At 52.8% G+C, this 21888-nt stretch overlaps 2 protein-coding genes across 2 annotated transcripts; both read left to right on the top strand.

Moving 5' to 3' along the window:
- Positions 1–875: 875 nt before the first annotated feature.
- On the top strand, positions 876–18464 carry PGAP6 (post-glycosylphosphatidylinositol attachment to proteins 6). Its single transcript, XM_042828168.1, has 13 exons — positions 876–969; positions 5495–5672; positions 6677–6884; positions 6975–7108; positions 7493–7758; positions 8724–9025; positions 9797–9890; positions 10788–10911; positions 11688–11824; positions 13323–13501; positions 13966–14112; positions 14574–14690; positions 15103–18464. Exons 1-13 carry the CDS (start codon positions 876–878, stop codon positions 15397–15399), a joined length of 2277 nt encoding a protein of 758 aa, XP_042684102.1. The 3' UTR covers positions 15400–18464.
- Positions 18465–18648: 184 nt separating this feature from the next.
- Positions 18649–21799, top strand: MRPL28 (mitochondrial ribosomal protein L28). The gene is made up of 5 exons (XM_042827811.1): positions 18649–18959; positions 19040–19192; positions 19403–19537; positions 20192–20278; positions 21377–21799. Exons 1-5 carry the CDS (start codon positions 18672–18674, stop codon positions 21467–21469), a joined length of 756 nt encoding a protein of 251 aa, XP_042683745.1. The 5' UTR covers positions 18649–18671; the 3' UTR covers positions 21470–21799.
- The last annotated feature ends 89 nt before the right edge of the window (positions 21800–21888 follow it).

Below are 21888 nucleotides of genomic sequence, written 5' to 3'. Positions count from 1 at the left end.
GGATGGGCTACAAAAGATGCCGCTGACCTCAGGAGCGCACAGGCTCTGAGGTGCGATTGAGCCAGGGTGAGCCTGAGGGGAAAGGGGATTTTTTCAGCCTTGGTACACACAGGTTACTGGCAGGAGGTGAGCAACCCGTTCCCTGAGCACACAGCGGCTGGGGCAACAATTACTGTGAGCGATGTGTACTTCCCGGTGTCACTGCAGGGGCTCTGAGGTACAGAGGCAGAGCTGTCACAGGGTGGGGGGGGCGGTTTGCCACGTCCCAGCACCCGAAGATGTTGGCGAGCTGCGAGCCCTTTGTTTGCCCAGCTTTGCCGTTGCCGGGGCAGAGGAGCAGGACAGGATCAGCCGCCGCTGCGAGCCCCGGGCAGCGCAGGGAGGGCGGCCGGAGGTGAGCCAGCATCGGGCCCGCGTGCGGCCGCACCAGGGAGCGGGCAGCATTCGAGGACTCCGGGAGAGGCTCGGAGCAATGCCGAGGCTGTGAGCCCGTCCCACGTCACCCTCCTGGGGTCTCGGGAGCCGCCAGGGTGCCGGGGGGACGCGCCAGGACCGCGTGAGCTCTGCGTCCGTGGGATCCCCGGGTTACCCGCGGGCCCTGGGGCGCAGTCAGGGCTCCAGGACTCCCCAAAGCTCATCCCGAGCGCCGTCCCACCACGAGGACCGCTCCCAGACACATCCCGGCGCTCCCTGACGGCCCGGACCTCCCAGCCGCCAGCGAAACACCGCGCACCGGCTGAGCTCCAGCCGTCCCGGGGGCGGAGCGGGGCGGGGCGGCGGCGGCGGAAGCGGGAGGCGGCGGCGGCAGCGGCGGCGGCGGCGATGGCGCTGTGGGGCGGGCGGCGGGCGGCGATGCCGGGATAGCGCGGGCGGCCATGGCGCGGGGAGCCGGCCCGGCGCTGCGCCTGCTGCTGCCGCTGCTGCAGCTCCTGGCGCTGCCCGCGGGGCGCGGCAACCGCACCGGCGCCGGTAAGTGCGTGCTGGGGGGGCCGGCCGGAGCCGTCCGTCCGGGAGACGCGGGGTCGGCGATGCCTGTCCAGGATCGCGGCCACGAAGGTCGGTTTGGGTCCCCGCCGCGCCGCCTCCAGCCCTAGGCCGCCGGCCATGGATCCTCGCATCCCTCTGCGGCCGCATCGTGGCACGAGGAGAGGGCGAAGTTTAATTGGGGCATCGCGGCAAGGAGGTCCGGGAGCCCCGCTGGTGCGGACGCGGTCTGCGTGTGGCACTTGGGGCAGGATGAAGCTCGGGCTGTGCAGGCAGCGGGACACGGCTGGGATGTGTGTGATGGATGGGCCTCGGGGCACGCTGAAGGTCCGGCAGGGCCGAGCCTTAGTTCACAGTGGGCAGAAAGCTGTGTGGAGTACAGTGTGAGGGCTGCTGAGATCCCTGAGCTCGGAGCCGGGAGCTGCTGGGAGCTGCTGAGCTTTATGCTGTATGAATTGTCGTCTGTGTTCAGCAGAGCAGTGCTGTGCACCTTCTGGGGCAGGCTGGTTCCTCCTGGAGACACTGGGGATCAAGCCTGGGTGGATCGATGGGCTGCAGCATCTCTCCTATGGAGACAGGCTGAGAACTGGGTTTGTTCTGCCCGGAGGTGAGAAGGCTGCAGGGAGACCTCAGTGTGGCCTCCCAGTGCTTGAGGAGAGCTTGTAAGCAAGAGAGGGACTGACTTTACATGGCTTGATAGTGATAGGAGAATGGCTTTAAACTGAAAGGGCGGAGATTTAGGTGAGATTTTAGGAAGAAATTCTTTACTTAGAGGTGCTGAGGCCCTGGCACTGCTGTCCAGACAGCTGTGGGTGCACCATCCTGGGATGCACAGAGGACCAGGCACTGGTCCCTGCACAGCCTGATCTGGTGAGGGGCAGCCAGCCCACAGCACAGGGGTTGGAACTAGATGATCCTTCAAGGTCCTCTCCAACCCAAGCCATCCTATGACTCTTAAGATTTTCCCCTCTGTGTGTGGTGGTTATTCTGTTTCACAGGTGATGTGTTGGGGTGGATGGGCAGAAGCAGGCTCCGAGTGGGCTGGAAGCAGGTGCAGTGGTTTTGGAGGTGCAGGGGCTGCTCTTTGGGGCTGTGTGCGTGGCAGGGGCTCTGCTGGGGACCTGTGCTTCTCAAGGGCTGTGCCTTGTCCAGTGGAGAGCCAGCAGCTGATTGTGGTGCTGGAGAAGTGTAGTTGTTTGCTCTCTTCACCCTGATGTGGAGGTAGGTGTATGTAACTGTGGTTATCAGCTGCTGAGAGTGGTTATCATGCTGTGCTTCAAATAGCCTGCTCGGGGAGCTGCTGGCGCCAGGGTGAGATGTTGCTTTGCCCCAGGCCAGCCCTGCTCTGGCATCCTGCTCGGTGGGTTCCCTGCCCTCAGGAACCTTCCCTGTCTTCAAGGTGTGATATCCACGTCATCCTGCCAGATCAGGGGAATGCCACATTGGGTCTGAGAGCTGTTAAGGATCTGGTCCTCCTGAGAGGAGTAGAGTCCTGGGATAGATAAAGATGGGGTTTTGACATGGGTTACGTTATAAACAGCATGAAAAAACCTGCCACAGCCATCTCTTGTCTTGAGGCAGATTGATGTAGCTGAGTACAGTTTGTGTTGCTGTACTGAGGGTTTTCTTGCACTCTGTGTCCCTTTGGAACTGCTGCTTGACCTAAGCTCTGCACAGGGTTGAGCCTGCTGGCTTGTGAAGTGCTGGCTCTTCTGAAGCCCCAGAGAGATGCTTGCATCTGCTCCGAAACTGGGACCTTGTCCTTTTCATGGGGAGCTCTGAAACCAGCAGTTAACATGTCTGGAAGTAGAGTGAGATAATCTTTGGATGAACAAATCCAAGCTGTCGCAGGTGGTTCTTTATTCAGAAATTCAAAGAATGTGTCTCCTCTGTGCATCTGTGATTCTCCTCATGTTTTGTTTGTTTTCTTAAAATCTTTTCTGCTTTTTGCATCATCTGTTTGAAACTTTTAGAAGGAAGCTGTTGTTCAGTGTCAGATTATGTTGTTTCCATCCTTTCCCACAGGGGTTTCACAACTGCCTTGTTCAGTTCAAAGAGCTGTGAGCATTTCTGGACGGTCAGGTCTGACTCCCCAGGTGTTGCTGTGCTTCTGAAGAGTGTGCAGAACAGGGTAGAAGCAGGCACATACAGAGCACAGCAGTATTCGAATGCACGCTCAATGCAAACAGGCAGCAGGAGCACATGCCTCACTCGCACATGACCTGTCTTTCTGGCTTTTCTCTACTAATAATCTGTTTTATCTGCATGTAGCATTTCCTTCTCAACCCAGGCTGAGGGTGAAGCGGGAATCAATTCATCTTGTTTCCTGGATGCCCAGCATAGCAGAGCCTGTGAGTGGAGCCCTGGTAGGTTCTCTCCAAGCAGAACTGTGCCTTTGAACTTTGTCCACGCTGCTGTGCCTGGGTCTGTGCCATTCCCTTGGGCTGTAACTGCTGCTCACCTCAGTGAGTATAACTGACCCATCCTTAATATGACCCACGTTTGACTTCTTCATTTTGCAGCCTGCCAGCCCTCTACTCCTCTCTAAAAAGCCTCGTAAGTTATTCTTCTGCTTCTATGGCCCTTTGAAGGTGAGGAGCTGCTGATGGGTGCTGTTGGCCATGCAGAGCGTGGCTGGAGAGCTGAAGCAGGTTTTGTTGGGTGCTGGCAGAACAGTTCATCCCCGATCAGGCTGTCCAGGGTGACCTTTGGGCAGGACCACGGCTGTCCAGGCTTTACTGCTCTCTTTGTCTACCCTTGGCTTGTGCTGGCACCCAAATGTCACCATGGACGTCCAGAAATGAATACGCTGTGTGTATGCAGAGTGCCACTGGGTGCAAAAAAGCTGCTGATTAAAGGCTTCTCTCTTCTGTAGCTCCTATGCATGAAATAAGACGGGGTTTGTAGGAGAGCACAGCTGATTTCCTGCCTCCACTCTTGTCTGTAGGAGCCCATACACTGCACTGGCATCACATCTGCATTTGCTTGAAGGTTCCCTTCAGTGATATCTGCTCTTTACTGGCCCAGAGAATGACCAACCCTGCAAGGACTGCCCGTGTGCTGTGCTTTGCTCTGTGAGGAGTTTGTGCTGCCCTGTGCTGGGGTGCAGCTCACTCAGGTACCCTCGTGTGGCCCTGGGTGGGCTCTGATGCAGGACATCAGCTGGGGCAGCCAGTGGCTGTGGTGTTCTGCTAGCACCCTTTTCCTTGGAGAGTAAATCCTCCTGTTGACTTATTCTTTGACAGCAGTGAAAGCTGTGTGGCTGGTATTTCTTGCTTTCCTGTTTCCTCCTTTCTCAGTTGGGATTGCAATGTGCCTGGAGGCTTTAGCTTGGTAATTTGCCAAGAAATTAAACCCATTATGACTATTCCTGTCTCTTTGCAGTGCCGTGTGTTCAGGTCAGCATGCATCCTGCTCTGGGGCATGAATCGTATTTCCTGCTCGGATTAGTTTCCTCTTGGCACGAAGTACAACCCAAGGTTCTGCTCTTGCCTGAGGAGTGCTTTTTTCCACTTTTTCTGGCACTTCACTGAAACTCAGCTGTGTCCTGCGTGTTTCCACATGACCCTGAGCAGCATGAGCTGAAGACAAGCTACACAACACTTGCTGCTTTATTTTCTGATCAAATGGTTCTTCTGAGTCTGAGAGCTACCACAGTTTCTCTCCATTTCACAGAATTCCAGAGTAGAAAAGGAGCATCAGGGAGGGCTGGGTAGAGATATGAAGGCAAATTCTTCATCTTGCTGACTGGGAAGAACCTCATTTGCTGGCAGACAAAATGACCTTGGCTCCATTCCTAGTACGGTTTTGCCCTGTACCCAATCCTGATATTACGTTTCTTCTCTATCCCTGATTGTGGTCTGGTTGATTTCTTGCTGACAGTGACAGCAGTGTAGTTCTGTGTGTGGAATGATCTGCAGCCTGGGAGCGATCTGTAGGCACACCTGGGCAGAGGGATGGATGAAGGCTCTAGTTAGTCCTACGGCACTTTTCACTGTTGTCCTTTTGCACAGTCCTTACGCTGGGGCTGCTGTCGCTATTCCGGCAGCCTTGCTTCCAGGTAGGAATGTCTCTAAGGTTTATCTTTGAGAGCAAAGTTGTGTTTGCAGCGAGTGGATTTTCATTGTAGTGCATGGTACAGGGAGGCAGTGTGTTGTACAGAACGTGTCTTAGCCAGTGAGCGCAAGTGCTCAGCAGAAACAGATCCAGGCACAGCTCTTGCTGTCATCTTTACACCACGTTTTGTGGAGCTGGCTAAGGCTCTTCTAGTGTTCTCTGGCTGTGACAGTTTTGCAGTGGATCTGTGCAGCTGTTGCTACTCGGTCACATCTCATTCCTTGGGACCTCAGTAAATCACCAAGTAAATGTCTGTTGGAACTGAGCTGAGAAATCAAGGACACAAGGGCTCCTCTCCAGTGGCCTTAGAATTCTTGTGTGCTCCCATGGGTGTCTGTAGCAGTGCAGCCTGCTCCCAGCTACCCCAGCAGCTGCTGTGCTCTCTCCCTTTCAGGCTCCCTGTTCGTCTCTGAGTATTTCTCACAGAGTGCACAGAGGCTGTCCTTCTACAGCTGGTATGGGAACGCCAAGGTCTTCCACTTCCACGTGCCAGAAGATACCGTGCTGCTACGCTGGCTCCTGCAGGCATCCAGGGGGAAAGAACCTGAGTGCACCAGCATGGAGGTCACAGTGTATGTATGTCCCCTCACCAGTGTGTGCACATGCAGTCTTTCTTATCTTTCCTTTGTCCTTGTCACTCACGATTAGAGTTGTTTGTTTGCAGGAGGCTGTGAATTCGTTCACCAGTTGGAGCAAGCATCATTTCTTAATGTTATACTAGCACTGCATCTGTGGTTTTTAACCTGTTGGAGCATTTCATCTTACCAGTGGATCAAGGAGCTATCAAATGCAGTGTCTTAGAGAGCCCTTAGAAACAGTGGAAAGAGCTTCACAGTGAGGCTGTTGTTGCTCTTCAGAAACAAAGGTGTTCCTGGACCTTTCTGTACCTGTTGGATCCTGTGCATGTTACCAGAGGATGTGGCAGAACTGCAAAGGGCTTGAGAGGATCCAAAGCAGCTGTGCTTTCTGCATCCCAGAAAGGTTAAATAAAAGCCTCCTGTATTACATAGCTGCCTACTTGTCTGGTATTTCCAATTTTGAGATACTTATCTTGAAAGCAAAAGCACTTGTGTTCTGAAGTCAGTCACAAAGATCTTCCTTGGTGAGTGTGTTTTAATCTGTCTGCCCTCCTTAGGGGAGGAAATAGGGAAGATGCAGATCTTAGCTATAAAAAGAAAGCTCTTAATTGATGGTTTAGCCTAGCTGGCTATACAGGGAATTTGCTGATGGTTATTTAAAAAAAAAAAAAAGAAAAAGCAGTTTTGTATGGGGGCTTTACCTAAGTAAGTGTTACGGAAATGTGCTTTCAGGCTTGATGGAATGATGTAAATCCTTATCTTAATAAGCAGCCAAGTTAAATCAATCTCTGAATAAGTCCAAGATAAGGTAATGCCAGCCAGTCCTCACTGAATGAAGATGATGGCTCTGTGCTCCACTTAAAATGTGGGTTATTTCTAGCCTGCACCCTCTCTGATCTCAGACCAACCTGGGTGTCTATTCATGAGTTCGTGTTCCAGTGTATCTTGTGTGTGTATTTACATCCCTTCATTTATTTGGATTCTGGTTTCTCTTGAAGGCACTTTCGCTATGGAGCCCCTCCTGTCATTAATCCACTGGGCACTCATTTTCCTGCAAACGCAACCGTCCGTCCCTCCTATAACATCAGCATCACTCTGAGCAGCACTGTGCAAAACACCACCTTTGTGAACATCACTACCCCTGCTGCAGGAGACTGGTTCATTGCTGCACATCTCCCTGAGGCCGCTGGCAGAATTGAAGTGAAGGTAAGGGCTCTGATGAACATCTCGTACAGCCAGCATACTCTGTCCAGTGTGTCTTGCCACATCTGACCGGTCTGCTCTCCCCTCCTGCAGGGTTTCTCCACTCCATGCACCTATATGTTTCAGGCAGATATGTTTGTGCTTAGACTCACTGATATGCCTGTTCTGGAGCCTGGTGTTGCCATGCCACAAACCATCGTCTCACCTGCTAAGCCACTGCATGTCAAGTGAGTGAGAGCAGCGGCTGGAAACACTTGGGGCTGTAGGTGGGAGGATCAGATTTCTCACTGGTGCTGCTTAGGGTAAGCCACTGTTGTTTCCATTCTGGATTGAAACTCGAGGCCCTTTAACCAGCTCCATGTGGCAGGGTGATGAGGTCTGTATGGGCACCGCACGTGGGGGCCCTTCTCTGACTCTTTGCAGGTGGACTTAAAGATTTGGCTATGGGAATTTGTTAGCTCCTAGAGACCCCTGTCCTCAGAATGACATTCACAGTGCAAATCAGGGCAATTCTAGTTCTTGTCACAAAGCCACTGGGACTCTGTGGTGGGCTGTGGCTGCCCTTTGTTCAGAGTACAAATTGTGCAAGTTGCTGGTTCCTCTTCCTGCAGGGTTTTTGTTCCCAAGTACACTGCCAGAATGTGGTTTGAGCTTCGAAGCTGCGTGACAAGTGAGCGGAAAGCATGCGCTGTGCGGGTAGTGCTGGGCTCCATCACACTGCCACAGTCCTTCCAGAGGATCATCACTTGCACAGGGAATGTGAGCTGCAGCGTAAGCCTGGATTCACTCCCTTGGGAGAAGTGGTTGCAGATCATGGTGGAGAGTCTTGGTACTGCCAATGCCAGTGTGTCACTGGAGATGCTGGCTTCTTTCACAGGTGAGCTTCCATTTTCTCTAGCTACGTGGGGGAGAGACTAGAGAGAATTTTGTGTCTGTTATGCTTGAGAAAGCAGTGTCTAGTTTAAAATCTGGCAGGGAGTGCATCTGCTCGAAATTACACTGGCCTCCATTGGTGTGTTGACTGTTTATTGGCCACAAACAGGCTTCAGACAGAAATCCATCTCATGGAGGTTTACTTAGGGTAATTTGGGTTGTAATGGCATGTCACAATTCCACGTGCCTCAGGAGGTCACAAGGTCCTGTGGCTGTCGTAGGCACCTTTGTGTTGTCCTGTAACATGACAGTGATCCCAGTTTGGGGGTTGGAACCTTGGAGCTCAGCAACTAGATGCGTTTTTTAAAGAATTCTTTGACTAGGGCCTGGCACTGGCAGCTGAGGTGTGAGAGGGGCATTAAAGTCTCTGGGAACTACGGGTAGGCTCCAGCAGTGAAATCTAACTGTTGTGTTTGGCTCCAGTCACTGTAACTTGGTGTTTTGTGCCTGTAGCTGGTGTTGAGTTAGCTTATCTCTTTCGCCTAGCCTTGCATGCCTAGGGCTGAGAAACAGCTAGAGCCTTTTTTGCAGCCTCTGGTTTTGGGACAGTGAAATGCTGTGCTCAGTCAATGCCTAGTGAATATTCCCTGTCTGCTGGGTACACTGATGTGTTATGATAGCATCTATTATCCCTTCTCTAGTTCCTCTGCTTCCCAGCTGTTTCTCAGCAGCTCCAGAATATTGTCACCCGCTGTACCGTTTGTCTGGCTTTTGTCAGTGTCCCACATTTGGATTCTAGGGTCTCCCTGGCAAAGATGGTGCCTTTCAGGGTCTGTAGCAAATTCTGAAGTGCTTGAACCAGCTGAAATACCCCGCAGTGTGTGCTATAACATGAAGGTCTGAAGTTACCGGGGCCCTGTTGAGCTGCTAGTCCTGACTGTGCTGATTCCTCTTCCTTTTTCTGCTTAGCAGATTGTAGACCGGGAAGTACCAGTTCATTCCTTAACTTCAGCAGCCTAAACCAGAGCCAGGCTGGGAGTCCCACTCCATCTACAGGAATGGCTTTGCGCAACACTTCTGAGCAGAGGGGCTTCTGCCTCCAAAGTCAGCCTGTTGTTCGTGAGGACCTGGACGTGGTGTCTGTGCGGTACAGGCTGTTGAATGGTCCCAGCGTAGCCGTGTGCTCCATCTCCCCAACCCTCCTCCTTCTCAACTTGAACAGTGGCATGGATAGCGGGGGTTCCCTTGTGGTGAATCTCCTGCTTAACAAGGTGCAGTAGGCTTCTTCATGTGATTGTCTTCTCTTTGCAGTCCTTGTCCCTCTTCCAGCTCCTGGGTAAATTTGAGAGGTTGTAGGTACCAGTGAGACTATTTTCCTTTCTTTCTTGATGTTGCAAAGCACTCTTGTCCTGTTTTTGATATTTACATCGTTTACTGCTTGCCAGTTCCAATTCAAATACCCCTCCTCACTGGAACGTGGTGGTGGAGGAAATGGAGATGCAGCTGCTTTTCATCTCCTCCACGGAAGCCTTGAGCATTGCTGCCAGGAGAGCAGACTGATAGGGAAACCCAGGGATTTCCTATCTGAGTCACTGATTCCCAGACTCCTTTGTTGGCACTTAGAAATTAGTTCTCTGAAAGTGTGTGCAGGAAGCTTGTTGCAAAGGCTAGTTAATGCCCTCCTGAGAGCTGGAGCACAGCTCAGCCCTGATGTGCATCTGCCTCCTATTTCTACCACCGTGAATTTGTGCTGAAGTGATATGCTGGTGTAAATATTCCATCTGGGAGGCATTTCCAGCCATGCAGTCTCCCTGGGAAACATTTTCTCTGTACCTTTCAGCAAAAAAATACAATGCAGTGACAGGGCAGGGAGAGGTGAATGCAGGTTGGCCCAGAAAGAGCTGGGGAATTGACGGATGACTTTGATCAGCAGGTTTTACTATCATCTGCTGCTCCCATAGATTGTGAGCAGCATGAGAGATCAATAGGTTGTGGGGGTGGCACTGAGGTGCTCTGATTGGGGTATTTTTCTGTTTGCACAGACGTCGCTGAGCCAGGCCAATGCCACTGTGGTTGCATGTGTGAGTGCTGCTTCGCCGGTGCTGTCTCTCAATACCACGCAGAACTGCAGCACAGGTATGAGAGCCACTGACAATCACCACCAGCTCAGCTACAGAATCTCAGGACTAAGCTTTTAGACCTTTGCTTTTAGGAGGTGCTAACTGACTCAAATCCTTTGTGTGATGTTTTGAGGCAGATTATTTTGGTCCAAGCCCTCCTAAGGCTGTCATCACTCAGTTCTGGCAAATGCCCTGAAGTATAAGAGTGCAGATGCTAGTCTGGAACCAGGAGCCAGGCTTCATCAATTATACCATAACTGTGGTTAGCAACTGAGTCTCTTGCAGCCTTCTTAGCAGGTTTAGGGCTAGTCAGGACCTTACTGGTATGCAGAGAAGCTGAACTTTGCATTGTAGAACTAGAATCATAGAATCATATCATAGAATGCCCTGTGTTGAAAAGAACCACAATGCTCATCCAGCTCCAACCCCCTGCTGTGTGCAGGTCGCCAACCAGCAGCCCAGGCTGCCCAGAGCCACATCCAGCCTGGCCTTGAATGCCTGCAGGGATGGGGCATCCACAGCCTCCTTGGTCAACCTGTTCCAGTGCCTCACCACCCTCCATGTGGAAAACTTCCCCCTAATATCTACCCTAAACCTCCCCTGTCTCGGTTTAAAACCATTTCCCCTTGTCCTATCACTGTCCACCCATGTAAGCAGCCATTCTCCCTCCTGTTCATATGCTCCTTTCAAATATTGGAAGGCCACAATGAGGCCTTCCCAGAGGAAAGCAAACAGGCTGTTCCATGTGCCTTGTGCTGCCCAGGCAGGTTCTTTCAACACCCCAGTGTTCTGTGAGGATGGGAGTAAGGAGCAGTAGGAATATCAGATTTCTGTGCAGCTGGTCTCAGCCGAGGATTGCTGCTGGCCCTTCTCCCCAAGTTCTGGCATATCACAGCAGTCTCTTCTCTTCAAGCTTTCTTCCAGGGCTACCCTCTGAGTCTGAGCACGTCCTCTGCGGAAGCAATGCTGATTGTCCTGTACCCACAGACAGATGACTGGTTCCTTTCCTTACAGCTCATCTGCCCGAAGGGCCAGAGGTGAGTCTGGTGTGTTATCCAGCCTTGAAGCTGAGGCAAAGCACTGTACCTCCTGGTCTTGCTGCCCTTGTCTCACATAAACAAAACAAAATGCCTCCCACTGTCCTGCCTTCTGCTGCAGGCTCAATACATGTGGTAGCAGTAAGGCAGTGGCTACAGAGAGGAAGGAGAGAGGTGAGTGGCAGTGCTGCTCTCTGATAAGCCCTCAAGCAGCTTGTCTGGTGTGACCTGCTGTGTCTCACGCTGACTGCATGTGGGTGGCAGAGTCTGCTTGGATGAGCTTTCCCAGATGCGTGTTGAGGTGATAAATTGGAGAGAGCAGTGTTGTAAATCAGAATGCTGTTACTTCCTCAAGGGGTCTTTGAAATGCACGCAGTTGCTCTCATAGTCAAGCATTTTGTGTTCCTGTGATTCATCTGTGTAAGGAGCCAAGCACGCTCTGTAGAATGGTGCTGGAAATCGATGGGTCTGAGGACCGGTCATGAGAATCTGAGACTGTTATAGCAGTCTGTGGAAGAGTTGAGGCCTGCCTGTACATGGGTTGGTAGTCTGAGTAGAGAAGGAGCCTTTCCTCTTGGGAGCGATGAAGCAGATCCACAGCTGGCTGTGGTGTGAGGGTCCCTCTGCTGAAATAAGAGAGAGCTCATGTGAGTGGGAGCAGCCTGATGGCAGGGCACAGTGAGGCCAGGAACTTTCAGAAGCCCTCAAGCAGAGTATTCCTGTGGCACAAGGGTGCCCAGAATGGCCAGGGTACCAACAGCCTGTTTTCATTGCAGTGAATGTAACACCGCAGAAGCCAAAGTGACTGTGATAGCATACCTCACCCCCTGCTTCAATGACTGTGGGCCGTATGGACAGTGCAGCCTCCTGAGAAGACACGGCTACCTCTATGCTGGCTGCAGCTGTAAAGCTGGTGAGTGCCCTTTCCTATGAGGCCTTGCTATCTTCCCCCAAGGGAAGGCCACATTCTTTCATGTTGTTGTTTAAATAGCAGAGCCAGGACTGTCACAGCTGTCACAAACAACCTGGAATCACAGTGCCTGCCCAAAGTGACTGTATCATCTGTAAAAATGTAAAAGTGTAAAATCACTGTACCAGTGATGCCCTCTGTGGGCAGTGTCCTGATTTCCCTGAGGAGTGTCAGATTCTGGGAAGCGCCACATGGGGAACAGTAAATCAGGCTGAAGACAACTTTCAGCTGAATGATAGTTTTACTTCCAGCTTTGAGTCCCCAATGGCCTTGAGAGGTGCTTCTGAGCATCCCCAAAGAGATCAAGATGCTGGCAGGGCTGCCTGAAAGTGTCAGCATCAGAGCCTACGTCTCTCAGGGCAGTTTATTACGTAGTGTCCTGGTACAGGATGTGATGAGACAGGCTGGCAATCTCTGTGATTTGCTGCGGTGCTCTGTCTCATGCCAAGAGCCACGATGCAAGCCAACCCTTATGCTCAGAGGTGCCCCTGGAGGAGGCACATTTGTGTCAGCTGCTAATTATAATGAGATGAGAGAACTGGGCAGGAGTCACTAGCTAAGGGAAGATGATAGCTGTTCTGTGCCTGGATGGATCCTTGTATCTGTTCTTAGCAGAAGGGCAAGGTGAAATGTGGTTCACTGTTGCTTTGGACCTGATCCAGGACGCCCTTGCTGTCTTCTGCAGTTCTGCTGCTAGGCTTGGATTGTGACAGAGAATGACATCCTAATTTCCTCAAAGCGTGCCATGTTCTGGGAAGCATACAGCACCCCAGGGGAAATGAGGAATCAGGCTGAGGACAGCTTTCTGCTGAGTCACTTGGAGCAAAATGCCCCAGCTGAATTTTCATGACCCAGAAATAAACTGAAAGAGAGCAGCCTCCTGTGGGCTCTGCAGGGACAGCAGGGGGAAGGGGACACAGCTGCTGGGTTTGTTTCTCGTGGCACTGTAATGGCATGGATTCTACTCTTAACTCTTCTTGATGACTGCAGAGTGCCTGCATGTGCCCAGGTTGCCCTGTGACTGACCTTTCTCCAAAAGGAGGGCATGGGCATCCTAATCTTGAATAAAAAGAAAATTAAAAAAATTAAAGTGGCTAACTGAGCATATTAGCAAGCAGGGCTGCTGCAGCAGAGCACGTTAGACAGCAATTGCAAACATCCAAACAAGTCAGCTGCTTAGTGTAAACACTGTTGGGGTCCTCAGTGAAACAGCAGTCTGTTTGCGAGCTGCCCCAGATGCTGGGTGTCTGATGGGCTCCCAGAGGGGCACAGCTGTCTGTCCTTCCTCCTCCTGACGTGCCGCCTTCTAGGGCAGTGGAGACAAGGCTCGGGGTATTTCTGGGGTGAGAACACCTTCTTCTGAGGTCTTCCAGGCTCCTGCTGCATTCTGCAGGAGTACAGGGTGGGGCATGAGATCCACACAGGCCTCTCTGCTCTGCAGGTTGGAGCGGGTGGAGCTGCACAGACGATACCAAGGCCCAGTCTGTTGGTGCACAGAACCTGGCCACCCTCCTGCTCACGCTGAGTAACCTAATGTTCCTGCCAGCCATAGCGGTTGCTGTTTATCGGTACTACCTGGTGGAGGCCTCTGTCTACACCTACACCATGTTCTTCTCCACGGTAGGGATTAACTTGTCTCAGGCCCTCTGCCAGTTCCCCCTTAGCATCAGGAATTTGGGGAGCATTGAGTCCAATGCTTGCTGCATCGGACTGAAGGCTTTGGTGGAGCAGTCCATCCTGGAGCTCCTCAAGATCCTTCTAGGATCATTGGACATGCACCTCCATGGTTGTGTCCCGCCCCTTCAGAGCTTGGATGAAGAGTTATTGGCACTGGGTTGTTCCACCCACGCTGCAGGTGCTCCCATTTAGGAGCAGACTCCAGGGAGCTGAAGTGGGAACCCAGCACAACGCTGGGAGGGTACGGATTGATGGCTGCTCTCCAGCTGCCTTCTGCAATGCTGTGCTGGTTTAGTGGAGCTTCCTGGAGATGCTGCCAGGTGGGATCCTGGCTACCATTCTTCTGCTTCTTTACATAAAGCCGTGTGGTGGTGCTGGATTCATGTTAGCCTTTCCTTTTCTTCCAGTTCTACCATGCATGTGACCAGCCAGGCATCGCAGTGATGTGCATTATGGACTACGACACACTGCAGTACTGTGACTTCTTGGGCTCTGTGGTGTCCATCTGGGTGACGATTCTGTGCATGTCCCGGGTGAAGAAAATTCTGAAATACGTGAGTGCAGGATTTCATTGTGGGTACTCCTGCGCTGCAGGGCCAGGCGCGGCCGCAGGTGGCCATGCTGTGCCCTCTTGTGGCAACACTTCGGTAACACAGCACTGCAGCAGCTCCTGCAGCTCCTCTGCTGCTTGCTAGGTTCCCTAGGTAGCCCGTCTAGGTAACAAGACTGTGATCCAGTGCCACTCTAATTTTTAACCCAGTGTTGTTTTATCCTAGGACATTGCATTGTGAACCTGGATGCTTGTTTGTAGGTACTGGGCCCTGAAGGAGCTGAGGTGAAAGATTTGTGGATCCTCTAGTTTCTCCTTCTAAAGGCAGTGCTCCTGAATCGTGCACGCACGCAGGACTGGGCCAACCAGGCAGTAAAATTCTCCCTGTCTTAGGCCTTTGGCATGGCCAGCCATGCAGCAGCAGAGGATAAGCTGCTGATGTTAGTGGTGTTCTCTCATTCATAGGTTCTTTTTGTCCTGGGGTCACTGCTAATCGCCATGTCCCTGCAGCTGGATCGCAGAGGGGTGTGGAACATGATGGGTCCCTGCCTGTTTGCCCTCATCATCATGATCTCAGCATGGGTAAGTAATGACAGCCAGATAACCTGCTGCCCTTTGATCCTCTCCAGAGAAAATGGTGGCAGAGAAAATGCCAACCCATCAAACACAGACCTGATTTTCTTGAAACACCCTAGTGGACAGAGTGCAGGGCAAGGAATTTACCTCCCATCCTTCCAATATCCCCTGCTTATGGGTCCCTGCAGCTGCAGCTCCACTTCGGATCGCACTGGTGGCCAGAGTGTCATGTCAGAATGGTTGGTTGTTGCCTATGCCCTGGATGGGAGCTGTGGTATCAGCATTGCCCTCTGCCTGCTGGGTTTTGGTGCCACATCTGGATGCGGGGTCTTGCACATGAGCCCAAGATGGAGGGAGACTGAATTTTTCCAGAGCTGTATCTCTTGCTGTGAAACATTCTGTGCTTTCACACCTCCAGGTTTACCACGGAGTGAAGCGCAGGCACTGCTACCCCTCCTCGTGGAAGCGATGGGTTTTCTACCTCCTCCCAGGGATCACCTTGGCTTTCATCGCCATCTCAGTATATGCGTTCATGGAAACCAATGAGAACTATTACTACACTCACAGCATCTGGCACGTGCTGGTGGCTGGCAGTGTTGCTTTCCTGCTTCCACCTCGGGACAAGCATAAGAAGCCCTGGGCCTGGTCACAGAAGCTCACATGTCGCTACCAGATCTGCCAGAATGACCGTGAGGAGCTCTACGCTGTCACCTGAACTGCTTGGCTCCATGTCCCAGAGGTGAAGGGCTGGTAAGGTTGCTCTTTGCCAGGCCAGCCTGGGCTGCCCCTCTGTAGTGCACTGGCCTATCTTACGTGCTCGTTCACTGTCTGGGGCAGCACAGATATCTAGACTGGATTTAAAGATGAAGACGGTGGGCTTGTCTTGTGAAGGCAGGTTTGAGGCCCCCTCCGCTTTTCTGCTGGGATGGGGCAGGCTCTTCGTGGTTCCAAATCAAGGAGTAATCTGCCCACCACCTCCCCCATGGCCCTGGGGGAAATTGCCAACCCATCTTCCCTCTCTACTGTATCAATAAGGCTTCGGTTCAGCCCGTGCTGCCCTGGAGCCAGAGGCTGCAGGACTCTTCCCTGCATTCACTCTCTTAGCAGAGGTCTGTGGGACAGAGATTTCCCTTGCTATCCTGCAATCAAAATTTGCTTTGTCAAGAGAAGAACAGACTTCTTCTGCCCCTGACCTAGAGGTAGATGCTTTTGAGTGCTCTTGGTGCTAAAAGGGAGGGAGCTGATCTTAGCATGCCCTGGGTCCTTGGTTGCTGTATGCTATGTGAGTCTAGAGCCCCTCTCTAGATGGTGCCTCTCAGGTGATGCTGCTCTTACCTAGTCCTGATTCTGGAGGGGATGAACAAGACCTGAACTTGGGCCCTAACTTCAGGATCAGACTTGCCAAAAATGTGAAAAAATTGTGGGCATATGCAAGAGCATCAGAAGCGTCTGCCTCAGAACTGTGAAACACATAGCAGTGCGAGTTTAGTCTGAGGTTTGTTTTGCCCCTTTTAGTACATCTGGAAGGAGCTAGGCTACTCTACAGTTCCCCTTCCTCTCTTCATGTTCAGGCATTTACTGTCTTCCTTTCTTTTGTGGGTGCAGCAGCTCTGCCCAGCTAACATAGGTGGCAGTGTCTCTCAGGACTCAGTGTGGTTGGTGGTGGGCTGTGGCACTTCACTTGCAAGTTAAAATAGTTACACTACTCCCAGTTCCTGCACCTTTGGACAGCAAGAGTTCACTCTGTATCTGTGTTGGGGTCAACCTGTGCTGAGCTGGAACTCAGGGTCTAGAGCAGCTCCAGTTTGAAAGCATGCTTCAGTCCTGCAGTCATCTGAGCACAGTATGGTCTTATGGCAGGTTTGTTAACGTGTGCTTTGAATGTGTGCTGCACTCAGCACCTTTCCTGTGCTCGCACACAGCATCACGTTGGAGCTGTGCCACCCCTGAGCTTGGCCAGTTGGGCTGAGAGGCTGAGAGTGCTGCAGTCACAGCTGCTCTCAGGCCATTGGCAGTGTCTCAGTCCCTCCAAGGGCCACCTCCATGAACTCCCAAGGTAGCTTTAGTCACTTTGGGTTCATCTGTCTCACCTTAGCCTTACTGGAGGGCACTCAGATGTAAGAAAGCAAGACCAGAAACAGAATTGGCAATTAGGAAAGTAGTCTTTGCCCATCCTTATTATATAGATAAGGGCTCAAATACATGGTTCCCTGCCTGTTTATTCCAGCCATGGAGGATGGCTGAGGGAGAACAGCTTAGGACTGCACATTAGGACTCCTTTCTATGCTAGAGTCAAGATAGTGAAGATGCTGTGTGTTTTTGTTGCAGCCTGTGGTCTGGCTCTCTGCAAGCTGACTAATTTCTAGACACCTGTGGCCCCAGTAATTGGTGCATATCCTCCCACTCTGGGATCAAACACCACGTGTGTGGTATTTAATCTTTCTAATTGGGGAAGGTGAAGGTTCACACTGCGTTGCTCCTGTCTGGTGTGCGTACTGCTCAGAACTGATCTGCAAAGCCAGCTATCCTTTGGGAAGGAAAGAGCTAGTAACAAAGGATAACACTTCCAAGTTCATAGGAAACATTTATTTCTTTGCTTTCAATAGCAGCCAGCATTCTGCTCAGCTCTGCACTTTAACTTCTTGCAATTGTCCAGTCTTCGCCTAATTAATCTGCCTGTTAATCCAGCCTTTGCACCAGGGAAGGAACAGCCCCAGGCACCAGCACATGCTGGGGGTGCCCAGCTGGAAAGGCCCCTGGGGGTCCTGGTGGACAGGGGGTTGAACAGCAGTCAGCAGTGTGTCCATGCCACTAAGAAAGCTGACAGTTCTTGGCTTCATCAGGCGAGTAGCACCAGCAGGTGCAGAGAAACGATCATTGCCCTCTGCTCAGCATTGATGAGGTTGTGCCTGGAGTGTGGCATCCAGTTCTGGGTCTCCCAGTGCAGCAGTGCTCTGGGTGTACTGGAGAGTGACAAGCCACCAAGAGGCCGAAAGGACTGCAGCACCTCTCCTAGGAGGAGAGGATGAGAGCTGGGGCTGTGCAGCTGGGGCAGGCTCAGGGGATCTCATCCCTGCCCGTAAATACCCGAAGAGGGGGCACAAAGAGGACGCAGCCGGGCTCCTCTCAGCGACGGCTCTGGGCACAACCCGGAGCACAGCAATTCCCCCCGCCCAGCGGGCAGCGCTGCCGTGCCGTGCGGTGCCGGAGCCCTGGCGCAGGCTGCCCAGAGGCTGCGGGGTCTCCTCCTTGGAGCTGCGCCCTGCTCTGGGCGGCTCTGCTGGGGCAGCGCTGTGCCAGAGCGACCCCGCGGTGCCTCCAACCTCAGCCGTGCGGCGACTGCGGCGATGCAGCCTTCCGCAGCGCCTGCCTGCAGGTGCTCAGGGCCACCCCCCATCCCACTGTTTCACTAACACACACAAGGCTCCGGTCCCCTTCCCTGCGCGTTCCGTCCACGCCCCGTGCGCACCGGGTGCCCGCAGCCTCGCGCCCGGCCGTGCTGCGCCGCCCGACTGAAGCAATAATCCTCCTCCAGCCCGTGGTGCGGCACCGCGCTGCGTGCGGAGCTGGAGCCGCGTTGGCCGGGAGGGCTTTTACCTTCTTGATTTCGGGTCAAGTCGGAGGAAATCCGATGTCGGTTTTTTTGGGTTGTTGGTTTTGTGGGTTTTGTTTTTTGTTTTTTTTTCTTCCTTCGCTGTTCATACCTGTGATTATTTTATACGGTAAATTTTAAAGCTTCTGATTTTATAATTTAATAAACGTAATGGTATTTGAGGGCAAGCTCGAATCGCGCTCTTACTGTGTGCGGGGCGTCTGAGTACTGGAGGGGGTGGGAGGAACGGCGAACGAACGCGGTCGCGGATCGACCCTCGCCGGCCACCGTCGGCCCGTCCCTGTCAGCGCTGTCCAGCCAGCCAATGGAAAGCCGCCCCACCCTCCACTTCCGATCGCGAGTGCCGCTGGAACCGGAAGCGGAAGGTAGCGGCGATGCCGCTGCACAAGGTCCCGCCGCGGCTGTGGCCGAAGCTGCGGCTGCAGGAAGGGATTTGCGCTCGGCTGCCCGCGCACTTCCTGGCGCAGCTGAACGACGACACGCAGCCCACGCCCGTGCACTGGCGGCCGCTGGGCGTGCGGTACCGGAGGAACCCGCGCACCGGGGAGCGGGAGCGCGTGCAGGACGTGCCGGTGCCCGTGTTCCTGCCGCGCGCCGCTGACGAGGGGCTCTGGGGCGGCGAGGGCTGGATCCGTGGCTTCCGCTACGCGAACAATGATAAGGTGAGGCCGCCCTTCCTCCCCGCCCTCGGGCTGCCCGCTGGGCTCGGCTCGGCTCTGACCGCCCGTCCGCCTGTCCGCAGCTCTCCGCGCGGGTGCCGAAGATCTGGAAGCCGCAGCTGTTCGAGCGGCAGTTTTACAGCGAGATCCTGGACGCCAAGCTCACCATCACCGTCACCATGCGCACGCTGGACCTCATCGACCAGGCCTACGGCTTCGACTTCTACATCCTGAAGGCAAGGCCCCGTGTCTGCCCTGACTGCCCTCTGTGCCCCTGGACCGAGAGCTGCACCTGCTGGGCTCTGGGGGTGGCTGAGGGACTCCTCTCCCGTGTGCCTGTCCTGGGGACCTGCAGGCACACAGCCAGCTCTGCCCGCTCTGACACGCTTGTGTGTTCTGTAGCCCCTGTGCTGTGTCTGTCAGTGTAATTTATTTTCTCTCCCCAGACCCCAAAAGCAGATATGTGCTCGAAGTTGGGAATGGATTTGAAGCGAACGATGCTGCTGCGACTGGCACGGAGGGATCCCAAGCTGCATCCTGATGACCCGGCCAAGAGGGAGGCGATTTATAACAAGTACCGGGTGTGTATTGGGCCCGTGGTCCTGGCTCTGCTGCTTGCAGTCCCTGTTCTGGTGCTGCAGTGCTGTCTCCTGTTTATCCCCACTGGTGCTGTGTTGTTCACTGTGTTGCAGTGCAAACGAGCTCATTCTTCTCTGTTCATGGTGATAAGCATGGCTGCAGAAGATCTAAACATCTTTGCCAGCTGTTTCTTATCTCCCTGTGGGTTGCTGTAGTTTTCTTACTGACCAGTTAGCAAGACAAACATCTCTTTTTGGTGTGAACCAGCACTAAGCGCTGGTAGGAGCACACACTGCCTACAGCAGGCAGGAATTTGGCAGGGATCCCTGTCTGCCTGGGTGCCGTTGCTTCACTTTGTGTGATGATGGGCACTGGCATAGAAACAGCACTGGTTTCCACAGTCTGTAGGATTGTGCTGAGAAGCAGGTACTGTTCAGAAGAGAAGCAGAGCAGTTTACATGATGATGTATTTGCTTGCAAAGGGAAAAGAAGAAAAGGGAAGAGGGCTTTGGCTGCAGGAAGTGGAATGAGCAGGGGAACAGTGTTTCAGGCTTATCTGTGGTAATGTTCCTACTGGGTCATTTGTGTGAGTGGGCCTGGAGGGGATTTGCATGTTACTCACCTGGAAGACACTCTAGCATCTGTTTTTATTGCAGGAATTTGTGATTCCAGAAGAGGAAGCTGAATGGGTTGGCTTGAGTTTAGAAGAAGCAATAGAAAAGCAGAGGATGCTAGAAAAAAAGGTGAGTTTCTGAGGCAGTGTTGTCCTGCAAGCACAGAGGTATTTTAGCTGCATTGGGCTGCACATGCAGTTGATCTGAGCATCCTGAGAGCTTCTTGTCAAAGAAGTAGCACTCCAAAATTCCTGAGCAGCTGTTTGAGCCCAGTTAAATCTGGGAGCTCAAAAGATGGTGTTCAAATCCTTTGCAAGATCTTATCCTCCAGTCAGGGGATGGATGTGTAGTGGGGATGATTCTCTTCCTGTCAACGCAAACATTTTTGCCTTTGGCTCTGTTCTATAATACAACTTGGATGCACGTTCAGGGCTGACTCGGTTTTGTGACCTTTGGTGACAGCAGCTCTGTTAGAAGCAGCATGTCAAGGAGAGCACACCAGATTGCTGCTGAGGCGCGGGCCTGGCTGGGCTGGGCTGGGGTCTCTTGGTGACATTTCCCCAAGACCTGTTTCCTCCTGTTGAGGGTGCTGGGCCCTGCACTGTGTAGGGCTCCAGCTTCTTCAAAGAGCGTGTTCTTTTGACATGCTTCAGAGCAGCCCTGACCTGGGGTAACAGGAGAAGGGAGGCAGGTGGTTTGAGAAGGAAAGGGGCCCCTGGGAGCTGCTGCTGATTCGCATGGATGGGCAAAACTAGAAAAGCTGAGGAATGTCCCACACAGGTGCCTGTGATCTTTGAGGCCACTTTACAGAGCTGAACAGCTGGTGTAGGTAGAGGAGTAGCATAGCGAGTTGCTTTGTTCATGTACTGAACAAACCCAGCCCATCTTGCACTGGTTGTAACCATCAGCACTCCTACAGCACTGGCTCTCTGGACCCAACTGCATGCAGGGGCAAAGGCCCTTGTCTTGAATGAGGCATTCATGAATCTCACCAACATCAGAGATCGCAGATGAAGTACTGTGGGTGTTCTTTCTTCCTGCTCCTATAACTGGTACTTCCCAGGCTGCTTTCTGTTGCCCTTGTCAGGCTGCAGACTGGATAAGCGATGCACAGTTTGATAGCACGTGTGAAAGTAGGGTTGGTGCAGTTGGGCACCTTCCTGGCATTCATCTTAGACCAGCTGCTGCTCAGGCTTTCAAAGTAGCTTAATCTCCTCTTTGTTGCAGGACCCCGTCCCACTCTTCAAGGTATATGCTGAGGAGCTCGTCAACCAACTGAAACAACAGGCACTTGAGAAGGAGAAGGAAAGAAATGCATAGAGCAGAACTCCCTGCTACAGATGAAGCTGCAGGGTTTTGAGAGCCTTCTGTGTGAGCCACACGTGTGGAAGAAGCAGTGCGATGAGCGTGCCAGGGAGCATGTTGCAGTTATCAACATCTGATTACAGCAGCCTGAATTCCACTGAGGAGTTGTCCTTGTTGGCTGAGGAAAGGTTTTCTGTCCTCTGGTCTCTAAAAGCATTTTTGTAAGACTGACTTGATGTGGTGGTTCTGCCTGTGCAAGTAGTTGATTGCTGTTTAGTTTGATCCTGGTATAAAATGAAATATTATGCGTCTTGAGAATATCAGTAAACTTTTCTCCGATATTCACTGGTCGTTAGTGTGTGGCAGGGACTGCAGGATGTAGCTGTGGTGCATCTTAGATCAGTCCCCAGTTCTGTTCTGCAGAGGAGAGAAGA

The sequence above is a fragment of the Centrocercus urophasianus genome, unplaced genomic scaffold (genome assembly GCF_019232065.1).
Source record: "Centrocercus urophasianus isolate 14NV4802_14NV808 unplaced genomic scaffold, USGS_Curo_1.0 seq_29, whole genome shotgun sequence".
Lineage (NCBI taxonomy): Eukaryota > Metazoa > Chordata > Aves > Galliformes > Phasianidae > Centrocercus > Centrocercus urophasianus.
The sequence above is the reverse complement of the archived record's forward strand: the minus strand, read 5'-3'. Positions and strand labels throughout refer to the sequence as shown.